General features: G+C 47.1%; 1 protein-coding gene across 1 annotated transcript in view; it reads left to right on the top strand.

The window, feature by feature from the left end:
- The window catches only part of igsf8 (immunoglobulin superfamily, member 8), a 22,119-nt gene extending 5,889 nt beyond the window's left edge, over window positions 1–16,230 (top strand). The window contains exons 2-9 of the mRNA XM_046312717.1: window positions 2,631–2,845; window positions 3,472–3,637; window positions 5,339–5,788; window positions 12,325–12,509; window positions 13,314–13,575; window positions 14,036–14,322; window positions 14,531–14,711; window positions 15,395–16,230. Of these exons, the coding sequence (XP_046168673.1) occupies window positions 2,631–2,845; window positions 3,472–3,637; window positions 5,339–5,788; window positions 12,325–12,509; window positions 13,314–13,575; window positions 14,036–14,322; window positions 14,531–14,711; window positions 15,395–15,522 (1,874 nt within the window). The 3' untranslated portion in view covers window positions 15,523–16,230. The remainder of the gene's footprint in view (window positions 1–2,630; window positions 2,846–3,471; window positions 3,638–5,338; window positions 5,789–12,324; window positions 12,510–13,313; window positions 13,576–14,035; window positions 14,323–14,530; window positions 14,712–15,394) is intronic.
- The last annotated feature ends 294 nt before the right edge of the window (window positions 16,231–16,524 follow it).

The raw sequence follows: 16,524 nt of genomic DNA, 5'->3' as shown, positions 1-16,524 counted from the left end.
CTTACAGACAGACAGACTTACAGACAGACATACTTACAGACAGACTTACAGACAGACTGACTGACTGACAGACTTACAGACAGACTTACAGACAAAATTACAGACAGACTGACTGACTGACTGACTGACTGACTGACTGACTGACTGACTGACTGACTTACAGACAGATTGACATACAGACATATAGACAGACTCACAGACAGACAGTGCTGGCTGTGACCATTCCATGCATCCATCCTCTTGACCAGACTATAACCTACTATGCTCCCAGGCTGATAGGCCTGATATGCAGACAGACAGAACTTGCGGAAGTGACTGCTCCTCAGTGCTGACATATACAGTCAGTCTATGCTCCAGACCAGCCCTATCAGTCTTACAGCCTTACGTTAATTAGACATCCTGATCCTCTTAAGCCCTGTTCTCTGTCCCAGTCTCTCCACCAGCTCATTATCTCTAGGTCTGCTGTGTAATTCACGCCTTTGTTATGTGTATTAGCGTGTACTAGAAGCTATAGCTCGTATCAGCTACAGGCTCTGACAGGTTCCCAGGCCTGGGTTGAAACGCCCCTGCACCTGTATTTCTAGTTGTTCTGGATCGGCTGGGAGATTATTTGGGAAGTGCGAGATGTGCGTTTCCCGTGAGTCGTCATCCAATCCACCCCCCTCTAAAAAGAACGTTCCAACTACGTTGTGTAGTGAGTTGTTGTTCGTAGGTTACCTCACTATGTCGCCGCATTATGGCAGCATGTCATGTAGGAGATATAGGTTGTGTGTCATCATGGCTGCTTCCAGAGTTTCTGCTTTTCCTCATCAGACGTGGATGTATCTGCTTTACACCAAACTGTATTGTATTAGAATAGTTTAAGGAAATGGAAGTGTCGATAAGGAAGTTTCTAGTTTTAGACTGTCTGACTGGAACTAAAGAACGGTAACATTGCAGATATATATACATGGTTTTGTCTGACCTCAAAACTATTTTTGTAGAAGTTAGAGGAAGTCTATTGACACGACAGGAAATGTACTCATGTACTGTGAAATAAATATTACTATGACTTTATTGTGCAATTATGTGATGTGAATAACTTGTCCCGGCAAACCAATGAATGAAACAAAATGTAACCTGAAGCGAGATCACGTTCCATCTTTCTATAATGGGCTAAGTAACATATTGATCTTCTGTACAATAGCCTACATATTGGTTCAGCCAGTCTGTCAATGTATTGACTGGTGGTCACTGAACATACCAAACCTACACAGCGTGACTGACATGACATGCAGTATAAGCCAATAGTTTGGACACACCTACTCATTCAAGGGTTTTTCTTTATTTTTTTACTATTTTCTACATTGTAGAATAATAGTGAAGACATCTAAACTATGAAATAACACATATGGAATCATGTAGTAACCAAAAAAGTGTTCAATTTTATATTCTTCAAAGTAGCCAACCTTTGCCTTGATGACTGCTTTGCACACTCTTGGCATTCTCTCCACCAGCTTCACCTGGAATGCTTTTCCAACAGTCTTGAAGGAGTTCCCACATATGCTGAGCACTTGTTGGCTGCTTTTTCTTCACTCTGCGGTTCAACTCATCCCTAACCATCTCAATTGGGTTGAGGTCGGGTGATTGTGGAGGCCAGGTCATCTGATGCAGCACTCCATCACTCTCCTTCTTGGTCAAATAGACCTTACACAACCTGGAAGTGTGTTGGGTCATTGTCCTGTTGAAAAAAATATTATAGTCTCATTAAGCGCAAACCAGATTGGATGGTGTATCGCTGCAGAATGCTGTGGTAGCCATGCTGGTTAAGAGTGTGCAAAGCTGTCATCAAGGCAAAGGGTGGCTACTTTGAAGAATCTAAAATATGAACACGTTTTTGGTTACTACATGATTCCATATGTGTTATTACATAGTTTTCATGTCTTCACTATTATTGTCAATGTAGAAAATAGTAAAAATAAAGAAAAAAATAAAGAGTAGGTGTGTCCAAACTTTTGACTGGTACTGTACACTCCCTGTCTGTCTGTCTGTCTGTCTGTCTGTCTGTCTGTCTGTCTGTCTGTCTGTCTGTCTGTCTGTCTGTCTGTCTGTCTGTCTGTCTGTCTGTCTGTCTGTCTGTCTGTCTGTCTGTCTGTCTGTCTGTCTCGATGTGCAAATATGGAAAATAAATAAATATGGGTTGTATTTACAATGGTCTCTCTCTCTCTGCCCTACTCTCTCTCTGTCTCTCTGCCCTACTCTCTCTCTCACTCTATCGCTCCTACTCTCTCTCTGTCCTACTCTCTCTCTCCCCATCTCTCTCTGCCCTACGCTCTCTCTGTCTCTCTGCCCTACTCTCTCTCTCTCTATCGCTCCTACTCTCTCTCTCTGCTCTACTCTCTCTCTCCCCATCTCTCTGCCATACTCTCTCTCTGTCTCTCTGCCCTACTCTCTCTCTCTTTCTCTCTCTGTCCCTCTCCTCCTCTCCTCTCATCTCCTCTTCCCTCTCTCTGTCTCTCTCTGCCCCTCTCTCTACCCTACACTCTTTCTCTCTCTCTCTCTCTCTGCCCTACACTCTCTCTCTTTCTCTCTCTCTCTCTGCCCTACTCTCTCTCCTCCCATCTCGCTTTTCTCCCTGTTTCTCTCTCCAGTGTTCCAGTACACCCTGTGTCGCGAGGTAACCCTTCCCTCCGGACCCCTATACCGCGTGGCAGGGTTCCCCCTCTCCATCCCCTGTGCTGTATCAGGCTACGAGGGTTCCCGAACGCAGGACTTTGAGTGGTTCCTGTACAGGGAGGACTCCCAGGGGAGACAGATGGGGGTGATCTCCACCAGGGACCCTGGGTTTCCCTATGCACCCTTCCAGGTAGGGAGGAGTTCAACACAGTGCTTTTTCATCACTGATTTGGTCTAGATGGGTAGGACTAGTTGGCCCTAGCTGTTCATTTTAAACGAATAAAATCTGAGTTTTCCATCAGTGTACAGGAACAGGTGGGCGTGCAGGTATACTCGCTAGGTACTGTATGCTCACTTCTCTATTGGGGCTGTGGGGTAACTTCTAGCTGTACATGAATTTATTTAAACTCGCATCTCTGTTCACCAATGGAAAATATCTCTTAAATGTGTTTATTTTGACTAATCAATTAAAGTAACTTAGGGCTCCACAATTCATTGACATTGATGTATGCAAAGTCCTTATTTCTTTACACAATTCATGTAAAATTCACATGTAGTAAGGGTCCCTTGGTAAACTCTGACCAACACTTTGGTTCCTACCCTGTCGCAACAATCTCTACTGTACCTGTCTTTGGCATTAGTTGTCATGACAACACCAACTATAGAATTGAAATACTAATTATTTCAATGATTCCAACAGTTCCAAGTGTTTTGATCAAAATAACAAATAACATCGTAATTGCAAAATTTGGTTTAAAAATGGCAATATGTTTATTAGCCACATCGTGCAGCCCTAATCTAACTCCTTCCTCCTAGGCGCGGGTGAGGTCCGGGGAGGTGAGGGTGGAGAGGGACTCGGGGGACAAGGCCAGGCTGGTGTTCCAGAGGCTACGAGCAGATGACCAGGGACGATACGAGTGTTACACACCCAGCACAGACTCCAAATACCAGGGCAACTACAGTGCCTCGGTCGCTGTCAAAGGTTGGTAGGCCTGGGCCTGTAGTCACAAAGCTGCTGAATCTGGATCCCCTTTTCCTTATGGACTCTAATGGAGAAGATTACATATAGACAGGGAGGCCCTGATCCTAGACCAGCTCTCTGACTGAATACTGGTCCCTTTAGATTACATATGGACAGGGAGGCCCTGATCCTAGACCAGCTCTCTGACTGAATACTGGTCCTTTTAGATTACATATGGACAGGGAGGCCCTGATCCTAGACCAGCTCTCTGACTGAATACTGGTCCCTTTAGATTACATATGGACAGGGAGGCCCTGATCCTAGACCAGCTCTCTGACTGAATACTGGTCCCTTTAGATTACATATGGACAGGGAGGCCCTGATCCTAGACCAGCTCTCTGACTGAATACTGGTCCTTTTAGATTACATATGGACAGGGAGGCCCTGATCCTAGACCAGCTCTCTGACTGAATACTGGTCCCTTTAGATTACATATGGACAGGGAGGCCCTGATCCTAGACCAGCTCTCTGACTGAATACTGGTCCCTTTAGATTACATATGGACAGGGAGGCCCTGATCCGAGACCAGCTCTCTGACTGAATACTGGTCCCTTTAGATTACATATGGACAGGGAGGCCCTGATCCGAGACCAGCTCTTTTTGACTTTTCTGTCCTCCGTTTCCTGGTTCCTGGTTAGAGGCCGTCTGTGTTATCTTGTGGACTTTGTTCTCTCTCTGACAGTGTGGTTAAGAATGTGTCTTGCCTTGTTCTATCACACACATCTAATTGTCACATACTTTCCCACACTATTCTGTACTATATATGATATTCTTATCTACAATCTACTCTGACCTTTCCTTTGCAATGTACTATTGTAACATACTAATAATCTGTCACCGAAGCAGTGCTCCTCTGAGTCACCCTGACCTCTACACATTCTTTGCTATAGCAAACATCTAATAGGAATTACATTTTGTATGTAATCATATCTATCTGTTCCCTGTTCTGTCTCTCAGTAATGTAATAATGAATCATCTCTCTGTCTCTCTCTGTCTCTCTCTCTGTCTCTCTCTCTCTTTCTTTCTGTCTCTCTCTGTCTCACTCTCTGTCTCACTCTCTCTGTCTCTCTCTGTCTTTCTGTCTCTCTCTGTCTCACTCTGTCTCTTTCTCTCTCTGTCTCACTCGCTCTGTCTCTCTCTTTCTTTCTGTATCTCTCTGTCTCTCTCTGTCTCACTCTCTCTGTCTCTCTCTGTCTTTCTGTCTCACTCTGTCTCTTTCTCTCTCTGTCTCTCTCTGTCTTTCTGTCTCACTCTGTCTCTTTCCCTCTCTGTCTCACTCTCTCTGTCTCACTCTCTCTGTCTTTCTGTCTCACTCTGTCTCTCTCTTTCTCTCTCTTTCTCTCTGTCTCACTCTCTCTGTCTCTCTCTGTCTCACTCTCTCTGTCTCACTCTCTCTGTCTCTCTCTCTGTCTTTCTGTCTCACTCTGTCTCTCTCTCTCTCTCTCTGTCTCTCTCTGTCTCACTCTCTCTGTCTCTCTCTGTCTCACTCTCTCTGTCTCTCTCTGTCTTTCTGTCTCTCTCTGTCTCACTCTCTCTGTCTCTCTCTGTCTTTCTGTCTCTCTTTGTCTCACTCTGTCTCTCTCTCTTTCTCTCTCTGTCTCACTGTCTCTCTCTGTCTCACTCTGTCTCACTCTCTCTGTCTTTCTTCCTCTCTTTCTCCAGTGATTCCAGACACTCTCCTGATTAGCTACTCCCGGTCTCTAACTGGCCAACCCTTGCCAGAGGGGGCGGAGATAACTCTCACCTGCTCCGCCGCCGTCCAATCAAAACAGCACACCCACCTGTCCATCACGTTCGGCGTGCGTGGCGGTGGTAGCGGGTTGGTGTCAGGGACACCGAGAGAAATCATAGCTATCGATAAAGAACTGAGCGTGACTCCTGGCCGAGGGGACTCCTACCAGAAGAGATATGATGATGGAGAGATAACGCTGGTGAAGAAGAGTGGAGATGGAGGGAGAGATATCTACGTGATGAGGATGAGCGCCGTGGCCCCGGACGACTCAGGGGCCTACTTCTGTGAGGCGTCGCAGTGGATCCTGGACCCTGATGGAGCGTGGCAGAAGATCGCTCAGAGGACCTTGGAGATTGGCAACCTCACGGTTCAACCACTTGGTACATCCCTGTCTGTCTGGAGTATGGGGGTTGTTCAGAGACTAGATGTTAGGACACTGTCTGTCTGTCTGTCTGTCTGTCTGTCTGTCTGTCTGTCTGTCTGTCTGTCTGTCTGTCTGTCTGTCTGTCTGTCTGTCTGTCTGTCTGTCTGGAGTATGGGGGTGGTTCAGAGACTAGATGTTAGGACACTGTCTGTCTGTCTGTCTGGAGTATGGGGGTGGTTCAGAGACTAGATGTTAGGACACTGTCTGTCTGTCTGTCTGTCTGTCTGTCTGTCTGTCTGTCTGTCTGTCTGTCTGTCTGTCTGTCTGTCTGTCTGTCTGTCTGTCTGTCTGTCTGTCTGTCTGTCTGTCTGTCTGTCTGTCTGTCTGTCTGGAGTATGGGGGTGGTTCAGAGACTAGATGTTAGGACACTGTCTGTCTGTCTGTCTGGAGTATGGGGGTGGTTCAGAGACTAGATGTTAGGACACTGTCTGTCTGTCTGTCTGGAGTATGGGGGTGGTTCAGAGACTAGATGTTAGGACACTGTCTGTCTGTCTGTCTGTCTGTCTGTCTGTCTGTCTGTCTGTCTGTCTGTCTGTCTGTCTGTCTGTCTGTCTGTCTGTCTGTCTGTCTGTCTGGAGTATGGGGGTGGTTCAGAGACTAGATGTTAGGACACTGTCTGTCTGTCTGTCTGTCTGTCTGTCTGTCTGTCTGTCTGTCTGTCTGTCTGTCTGTCTGTCTGTCTGTCTGTCTGTCTGTCTGTCTGTCTGTCTGTCTGTCTGTCTGTCTGTCTGTCTGTCTGGAGTATGGGGGTGGTTCAGAGACTAGATGTTAGGACACTGTCTGTCTGTCTGTCTGGAGTATGGGGGTGGTTCAGAGACTAGATGTTAGGACACTGTCTGTCTGTCTGTCTGTCTGTCTGTCTGTCTGTCTGTCTGTCTGTCTGTCTGTCTGTCTGTCTGTCTGTCTGTCTGTCTGTCTGTCTGTCTGTCTGGAGTATGGGGGTTGTTCAGAGACTAGATGTTAGGACACTGTCTGTCTGTCTGTCTGGAGTATGGGGGTTGTTCAGAGACTAGATGTTAGGACACTGTCTGTCTGTCTGTCTGGAGTATGGGGGTGGTTCAGAGACTAGATGTTAGGACACTGTCTGTCTGTCTGTAGTATGGGGGTGGTTCAGAGACTAGATGTTAGGACACTGGCTGTCTGTCTGTCTGTAGTATGGGGGTGGTTCAGAGACTAGATGTTAGGACACTGGCTGTCTGTCTGTCTGGAGTATGGGGGTGGTTCAGAGACTAGATGTTAGGACACTGTCTGTCTGTCTGTAGTATGGGGGTTGTTCAGAGACTAGATGTTAGGACACTGTCTGTCTGTCTGTCTGTAGTATGGGGGTGGTTCAGAGACTAGATGTTAGGACACTGTCTGTCTGTCTGTCTGTAGTATGGGGGTGGTTCAGAGACTAGATGTTAGGACACTGTCTGTCTGTCTGTCTGTAGTATGGGGGTGGTTCAGAGACTAGATGTTAGGACACTGTCTGTCTGTCTGTCTGGAGTATGGGGGTGGTTCAGAGACTAGATGTTAGGACACTGTCTGTCTGTCTGTCTGTCTGTCTGTCTGTCTGTCTGTAGTATGGGGGTGGTTCAGAGACTAGATGTTAGGACACTGTCTGTCTGTCTGTCTGTAGTATGGGGGTGGTTCAGAGACTAGATGTTAGGACACTGTCTGTCTGTCTGTCTGTAGTATGGGGGTGGTTCAGAGACTAGATGTTAGGACACTGTCTGTCTGTCTGTAGTATGGGGGTGGTTCAGAGACTAGATGTTAGGACACTGTCTGTCTGTCTGGAGTATGGGGGTGGTTCAGAGACTAGATGTTAGGACACTGTCTGTCTGTCTGTAGTATGGGGGTGGTTCAGAGACTAGATGTTAGGACACTGTCTGTCTGTCTGTCTGGAGTATGGGGGTGGTTCAGAGACTAGATGTTAGGACACTGTCTGTCTGTCTGTCTGTCTGGAGTATGGGGGTGGTTCAGAGACTAGCTGTTAGGACACTGGCTGTCTGTCTGTCTGTCTGTAGTATGGGGGTGGTTCAGAGACTAGATGTTAGGACACTGTCTGTCTGTCTGTCTGTCTGTCTGTCTGTCTGTCTGGAGTATGGGGGTGGTTCAGAGACTAGATGTTAGGACACTGTCTGTCTGTCTGTCTGTCTGTCTGTAGTATGGGGGTGGTTCAGAGACTAGCTGTTAGGACACTGTCTGTCTGTCTGTCTGTAGTATGGGGGTGGTTCAGAGACTAGCTGTTAGGACACTGTCTGTCTGTCTGTCTGTCTGTAGTATGGGGGTGGTTCAGAGACTAGATGTTAGGACACTGTCTGTCTGTCTGTCTGTCTGTCTGTAGTATGGGGGTGGTTCAGAGACTAGATGTTAGGACACTGTCTGTCTGTCTGTCTGTCTGTAGTATGGGGGTGGTTCAGAGACTAGATGTTAGGACACTGTCTGTCTGTCTGTCTGTAGTATGGGGGTGGTTCAGAGACTAGATGTTAGGACACTGTCTGTCTGTCTGTCTGTAGTATGGGGGTGGTTCAGAGACTAGATGTTAGGACACTGTCTGTCTGTCTGTCTGTCTGTCTGTAGTATGGGGGTGGTTCAGAGACTAGATGTTAGGACACTGTCTGTCTGTCTGTCTGTAGTATGGGGGTGGTTCAGAGACTAGATGTTAGGACACTGTCTGTCTGTCTGTCTGTCTGTAGTATGGGGGTGGTTCAGAGACTAGATGTTAGGACACTGTCTGTCTGTCTGTCTGTCTGTCTGTAGTATTGGGGTGGTTCAGAGACTAGATGTTAGGACACTGTCTGTCTGTCTGTCTGTAGTATGGGGGTGGTTCAGAGACTAGATGTTAGGACACTGTCTGTCTGTCTGTCTGTAGTATGGGGGTGGTTCAGAGACTAGATGTTAGGACACTGTCTGTCTGTCTGTCTGTCTGTCTGTCTGTAGTTTGGGGGTGGTTCAGAGACTAGATGTTAGGACACTGTCTGTCTGTCTGTCTGTCTGTAGTATGGGGGTGGTTCAGAGACTAGATGTTAGGACACTGTCTGTCTGTCTGTCTGTAGTATGGGGGTGGTTCAGAGACTAGATGTTAGGACACTGGCTGTCTGTCTGTCTGTAGTATAGGGGTGGTTCAGAGACTAGATGTTAGGACACTGTCTGTCTGTCTGTCTGTCTGTAGTATGGGGGTGGTTCAGAGACTAGATGTTAGGACACTGTCTGTCTGTCTGTCTGTCTGTAGTATGGGGGTGGTTCAGAGACTAGCTGTTAGGACACTGTCTGTCTGTCTGTCTGTCTGTAGTATGGGGGTGGTTCAGAGACTAGATGTTAGGACACTGTCTGTCTGTCTGTCTGTCTGTAGTATGGGGGTGGTTCAGAGACTAGATGTTAGGACACTGTCTGTCTGTCTGTCTGTCTGTCTGTCTGTAGTATGGGGGTGGTTCAGAGACTAGATGTTAGGACACTGTCTGTCTGTCTGTAGTATGGGGGTGGTTCAGAGACTAGATGTTAGGACACTGGCTGTGAGTGGCTCGAAATAAGAGCATCTGCTAAATGACTAAAACATAATGCAACGGATGCTGTTACTAGCTTGGCCACAGATTCCATTAGCACCCCAGTAGACCTAATGGCATCTAGTGCCGTCGGCCAATCCAGTACGGATGGGTCACGACATCATCAACATCACTGACCTTCCACAACAACGGGAAACGGAGACATTAGCTTCAGGGGCGCTGCACTGTGGCTGACCCTATACTATTCTCAGTATGGGGGTGTTTTAGAGCTGGGGGGTGTTTTAGAGCTGTGGGGTGTTTTAGAGCTGTGGGGTGTTTTAGAGCTGTGGGGTGTTTTAGAGCTGGGTGTTTTAGAGCTGGGTGTTTTAGAGCTGGGTGTTTTAGAGCTGGGTGTTTTAGAGCTGAGTGTTTTAGAGCTGTGTGTTTTAGAGCTGTGTGTTTTAGAGCTGGGTGTTTTAGATCTGGGTGTTTTAGAGCTGGGTGTTTTAGAGCTGGGTGTTTTAGAGCTGGGTGTTTTAGATCTGTGGGGTGTGTTTTAGAGCTGGGTGTTTTAGAGCTGCAGGGTGTGTTTTAGAGCTGGGGGTGTGTTTTAGAGCTGGGGGTGTGTTTTAGAGCTGCGGGGTGTGTTTTAGAGCTGCGGGGTGTGTTTTAGAGCTGGGGGTGTGTTTTAGAGCTGGGGGGGTGTTTTAGAGCTGGGGGGTGTTTTAGAGCTGGGGGGTGTTTTGGAGCTGGGTGTTTTAGAGCGGGGTGTTTTAGAGCGGGGTGTTTTAGAGCTGGGTGTTTTAGAGCTGTGTGTTTTAGAGCTGTGTGTTTTAGAGCTGGGTGTTTTAGAGCTGGGTGTTTTAGAGCTGGGTGTTTTAGAGCTGTGTGGTGTTTTAGAGCTGGGTGTTTTAGAGCTGGGTGTTTTAGAGCTGTGTGTTTTAGATCTGTGGGGTGTGTTTTAGAGCTGGGTGTTTTAGAGCTGCGGGGTGTGTTTTAGGGCTGTGGGGTGTTTTAGAGCTGTGGGGTGTTTTAGAGCTGTGGGGTGTGTTTTAGAGCTGTGGGATGTGTTTTAGAGCTGTGGGGTGTGTTTTAGAGCTGTGGGGTGTGTTTTAGAGCTGTGGGGTGTGTTTTAGAGCCGTGGGGTGTTTTAGAGCTGTGGGGTGTTTTAGAGCTGTGGGGTGTGTTTTAGAGCTGTGTTTTAGAGCTGTGGGGTGTGTTTTAGAGCTGTGGGGTGTTTTAGAGCTGTGTGTTTTAGAGCTGTGGGGTGTTTTAGAGCTGTGGGGTGTTTTAGAGCTGTGGGGTGTTTTAGAGTTGTGGGGTGTTTTAGAGCAGTGGGGTGTTTTAGAGCAGTGTGTTTTAGAGCTGTGGGGTGTGTTAGAGCTGTGGAGTGTGTTTTAGAGCTGTGTGTTTTAGATCTGTGGGGTGTGTTTTAGAGCTGTGTGTTTTAGAGCTGTGGGGTGTGTTTTAGAGCTGTGTGTTTTAGATCTGTGGGGTGTGTTTTAGAGCTGTGTGTTTTAGAGCTGTGGGGTGTGTTTTAGAGCTGTGTGTTTTAGAGCTGTGTGTTTTAGAGCTGTGTGTTTTAGAGCTGTGGGGTGTGTTTTAGAGCTGTGTGGTGTGTTTTAGAGCTGTGGGGTGTGTTTTAGAGCTGTGGGGTGTGTTTTAGAGCTGTGGGGTGTTTTAGAGCTGTGGGGTGTGTTTTAGAGCTGTGGGGTGTGTTTTAGAGCTGTGGGGTGTTTTAGAGCTGTGGGGTGTGTTTTAGAGCTGTTTTTAGAGCTGTGGGGTGTTTTAGAGCTGTGGGTCGTGTTTTAGAGCTTTGGGGTGTTTTAGAGCTGTGGGGTGTTTTAGAGCTGTGGTGTGTGTTTTAGAGCTGTGGTGTGTGTTTTAGAGCTGTGTGTTTTAGAGCTGTGGGGTGTTTTAGAGCTGTGGGGTGTGTTTTAGAGCTGTGGGGTGTGGGGTGAGAGCACAGAATAATGTAACATTTGCTGTAGTAGAAGGTACAGTGTTATAGTTCCCCACTGAGGGTCTGTGTTCTTATCGTGTCAGCCAGAAACTGCTCTACTTCATTCTATTATGGTCTCTATTGTCTGTTAGACAATAGACCTGGTTTTCTCCTCTCTGGTCTCGGTTGTGTTGTTGTTGGACCGATTACAGTCAACAATAGATTTATAAACTGAACTGAAGCGTTTCATCAAATAGCTAACATAGTTTTCAGAGTGTATTGTTTATAGATGAGATCTTCTTTTAGGATGAATTTTGAGATGCATTTAACTTCAGTTGCTATATGCAAATAAACCTTTATTCACAGTGACAATTAACAAATGAAGTTAGTTTGAATGCAGAGCGAACACATTCTAAATCATGCACTTGTTTATTTTTCCCCCTCTCCCTCCTCCTCCTTAACCCCCTCCTCTCCCTCTTCCTTTATCATCCTCCTCCTCCCCCTCCTCTCCCTCTTCCTTTATCCTCCTCCTCCTCCTTTACCCCCTCCTCTCCCTCTTCCTTTATCCTCCTCCTCCTCCTTTACCCCCTCCTCTCCCTCCTCCTTTATCCTCTTCCTCCTCCTTTACCCTCTCCCTCTTCCTTTATCCTCTTCCTCCTCCTCTACCCCTTCCTCTCCCTCCTCCTTTATTCTCTCCCTGCTCTCCCTCTTCCTTTATCCTCTTCCTCCTCCTCTACCCCTTCCTCTCCCTCCTCCTTTATTCTCTCCCTCCTCTTCCTCCTCCTTTACCCCCTCCTCTTCCTTTATCCTCTTCCTCCTCCTCTACCCCTTCCTCTCCCTCCTCCTTTATTCTCTCCCTCCTCTCCCTCTTCCTTTATCCTCTTCCTCCTCCTCTACCCCTTCCTCTCCCTCCTCCTTTATTCTCTCCCTCCTCTCCCTCCTCTTTTACCCCCTCCTCTTCCTTTATCCTCTTCCTCCTCCTCTCCCTCCTCCTTTATCCTCTCCCTCCTCTTCCCTTAACCTCTCCCTCCTCTTCCTCCTTTACCCCCTCCTCTTCCTCCTTTACCCCCTTCTCCCTCCTTCCAGCTGACTCCCTGTCTGTTACGTCCACTCCGCGAGGTGAGGTAACTCTCCAGTTAGGCTCCCCTCTCACTCTGACCTGCGAGGTGTCTGGTTTGGCCCCTGGGGGCCGCTCGGGCCTGCTGGTTCAGTGGATGAGGAGGGGCACCGTGAGCAGCGAGGACAGGGCATTGACGGGTGGAGGGGTGGAGGTTGGTATTGATTATTGTTATTGGTTATTAGTATCTTCCCTTTAGCCCCCTGAGGAAGTCCTTACAGAGTTGTTCAATTCTTCTATGACTTTGTGTTTTTAATTGTGAAATTGAAAACTTTGTCCCAAAAAAATCAGCTATTTGCTGCCGCTATTGAAAGTATGTAATGCTTCCAAGTGTAGATAAAAACTGATTATTTGGAACCAGGAAGGCTATTGGTCAACAGTTATTTAGGATAACACATTATTTGGAGCCAGGAAGGCTATTGGTCAACAGTTATTTAGGATAACACATTATTTGGAGCCAGGAAGGCTATTGGTCAACAGTTATTTAGGATAACACATTATTTGGAGCCAGGAAGGCTATTGGTCAACAGTTATTTAGGATAACACATTATTTGGAGCCAGGAAGGCTATTGGTCAACAGTTATTTAGGATAACACATTATTTGGAGCCAGGAAGGCTATTGGTCAACAGTTATTTAGGATAACACATTATTTGGAGCCAGGAAGGCTATTGGTCAACAGTTATTTAGGATAACACATTATTTGGAGCCAGGAAGGCTATTGGTCAACAGTTATTTAGGATAACACATTATTTGGAGCCAGGAAGGCTATTGGTCAACAGTTATTTAGGATAACACATTATTTGGAGCCAGGAAGGCTATTGGTCAACAGTTATTTAGGATAACACATTATTTGGAGCCAGGAAGGCTATTGGTCAACAGTTAAAGTAAATAATGCTTGATTGGCTAGTCGTTTTCAGGTTAACCTTTCTGTCCATCTCTGTCTGTCCCCTCTCCCAGGTGGAGGTGGCCCGGTACGGCCCAGACGGGGTGGTGAGCTGGGGGGATGACTCCAGCCGGGGGGGTCGGGGTGGAGGGGGTTCCATGGAGAAGGAGGTGGAGGGACGGTACTCTCTCAGGTTGTTCTCTGCCCACCCAGCTGACACGGGGGTGTACCGCTGTGCTGTGAGCGTCTACGCTGGGAGGCTTAACCCGGGACCCTCCAGTGCTGCTACCCTCACACAGAGGTCAGAGGGGGTCACCATCAACCTCGAGACTAAAGGTAAGAGAAAAGACAGACACACAAGATCACCCTGCCTTCTCCCCACAAACTGTGGCCTAGTTCACTCCTCCTCGTGGATTTAAAAGGATGTATTGGTATAATGGAGAAAAATCCCTCAATCTACTTAACAGCCAATCCAATGTGTTTAAATCCATGAGGGATGAGTAAGTAATTGCACCCCTCTGGCAGAGGGGGATTGTGGGGACTACAACCAGTGGGTATATACACAAGTTAAGTCAGGATTCTGGAAGTTGTCCTGGTAAAACTAAGAGACTAAAACCACTTGACCCACTACGAGGTTGGGCAGTAGTTTGAAAACAAACATACTACATTAACGTGAACATTGCCATGACTGGTTAGATTGAAATAACAACCAAATACCTAATTGATGCAAGTCGATGCTAATTGAACCTAATGGAATGACAAGCACCTCTCTCTCTCTGTCCCTGTGTCCCTACAGAGGTCAAGGTGTCAGCAGTAGCAAACCTTCCCCGTGGCCCCCTCTTGAAGAGAGGTGATACCGTCACCCTGCTCTGCAACGTATCCGTGGTAACCACCGGCCCTGCACAGGTGGCGGTCCAATGGCTGCAGAGGGCGGTCCTCCCGGCCCAGGAGGGTGGGGCTACAGCAGGGGGCGTGGTCATAGAGAAGGGTGGGGACAAGCCGTCAGTAGAGGAGAAGGGGAGGGTGTTAGCCTCTCTTACCTATGAGGGCCTGTCCAGGCCAAATAAGAACCACAGCTCTGAGGTGATTGGTTCAATTTATTTGGCAGTTTAAAAAAAAATACATGCAGTCAATATATACCTTTTTAAGAAAACTATCAAGGATATCACAATAAAGTATATTGAAGATAAAACAATTGTAATGACTAGTATGTGGTTGTCTTACCTACCTTATTTGAATGCACTGTATTTCTGCTAAATAACTTCCGTTGTGGTCCTTTTTGGACTTACAGGTCAGTATGGACCGGGTGTCTCTAGGCACCTACAGGCTGAGGATCTTCTCTGCCCAGGACCAGGACCAGGGCCTGTTTGTCTGCCAGGCGGAGGTGTGGGGACAAGACCCCCGTGGAGGATGGTACAACACCGGGGCCAAGGCCCAGTCGGAGGGTGTCAGGGTCTACCTGTACGCCAGAGGTGAGTGTCTCTGGGACTGCTAGCTGTTTTACATACAGCGAGCGGTGACGAATCACTGTAGTAGACACACTCAACATCAGTTCCTGATACAACAGCTCTGTGAATCACTGATGGTAGTCAGGAAGTGTCTCTTCTGTTTTCACTCTCTGTTAGCAGTTATTAGTTATCAGTTATTAGGTATCATAGGTATCATAATAATAATATATGCCATTTAGCAGACGCTTTTATCCAAAGCGACTTACAGTCATGTGTGCATACATTCTACGTATGGGTGGTCCCGGGGATCGAACCCACTACCCTGGCGTTACAAGCGCCATGCTCTACCAACTGAGCTACATATCCTGTCTAATACTGACATCCTGTCTAATACTGACATCCTGTCTAATACTGGCATCCTGTCTAATACTGACATCCTGTCTAATACTGACATCCTGTCTAATACTGACATCCTGTCTAATACTCCCAACTGTAAATTAAACGGTTTATGAGGAAAGCTAGTCGTTTTCCCGACCTTGACTAACTCATCCCTCCCTCCCTCCCTCCCTCCCTCCCTCCCTCCCTCCCTCCCTCCCTCCCTCCCTCCCTCCCTCCCTCCCTCCCTCCCTCCCTCCCTCCCTCCCTCCCTCCCTCCCTCCCTCCCTCCCTCCCTCCCTCCCTCCTCTCTTCTCTCTCTGTCTCTGCAGCAGCCGACCTGCTCCTCATCCCCTTGGTTGTGGGCATGTCCTCTGCCTTGTTTGTGGGCGTGGTCATCATCGCCACGGTAACCTGTTGCTTCATGAATCGATTGGCTAGGCAGCGCTCCCCGAAATAGGAAGTAGGAAGTCACGACAACGCATGAGTTTACGGGTGATCGACGAAGAGGTTAATAAATAAAAAAGACCTAGTGGACTTTAAAAAGTTTTTAAAAGAAATTGGAACTCTCAGACCTACACGATGTCCACATAGAGATGTAAATATACTATGTAACAAAGAGTCTAATCTGGGACGGTGACCAAGAGAAGACACCAGCACTACTGCTCCTACCTGTCATACAGACGTTTGATTGTTTCACACGGTACCAAACCATTTCCACTTGTTCATAATGTGTTGCACCCAGCTTGTTTCTGTTATATAAACTCACCGTGTGAACCTATTTTTCAGACTTCCATAGCAGACCTAACCAAACAGCTGGCTCTTATTCAGCACGGTTCCTACAACAATACGTATCTAGGCCAGCAACAGAACAGCTTGTTTTGGCTCAGTAGTGTACAAAGCCATTTAGGTGTTTGATATGTCAAAACCATCCAAAATGGACAATGCTCAGCTGTCTAGTGTTGAAGTAGGTCAAATACAAATATTGACTTTGAAGAGACACTGATTAGTTATCCCTTTTGTTTTGGTTATTTCTTTTCCTTGTCAACCACCCTCTCAAAAGAGAGGGGTTTATATATTCATATGGCCGGGTAGCCTAGTGGTTAGGGTGGAGGGGCGGCAGGGTAGCCTAGTGGTTAGAATGGAGGGGTGGCAGGGTAGCCTATTGGTTAGAGCGTTGGACTAGTAACCGGAAGGTTGCAAGTTCAAATCCCAGAGCTGACAAGGTACAAATCTGTCGTTCTGCCCCTGAACAGGCAGTTAACCCACTGTTCCTAGGCCGTCATTGTAAATAAGAATTTGTTCTTAACTGACTTGCCTAGCTTAATAAAGGTTACAATTATTATTTTTTGTTTTTAAATATGACGTTATCGTTAAAGTTGTTTCTGTTACATTGTGTTTTGGGTTCGTAAGGCATGATTGTTAAATGATATATATGTGTTGCCCAACTCCGGTCCTCGAG

The sequence above is a fragment of the Oncorhynchus gorbuscha genome, linkage group LG18 (genome assembly GCF_021184085.1).
Source record: "Oncorhynchus gorbuscha isolate QuinsamMale2020 ecotype Even-year linkage group LG18, OgorEven_v1.0, whole genome shotgun sequence".
Classification (NCBI taxonomy): Eukaryota; Metazoa; Chordata; class Actinopteri; order Salmoniformes; family Salmonidae; genus Oncorhynchus; species Oncorhynchus gorbuscha.
This window is presented reverse-complemented; position numbering and strand designations above follow the sequence as displayed.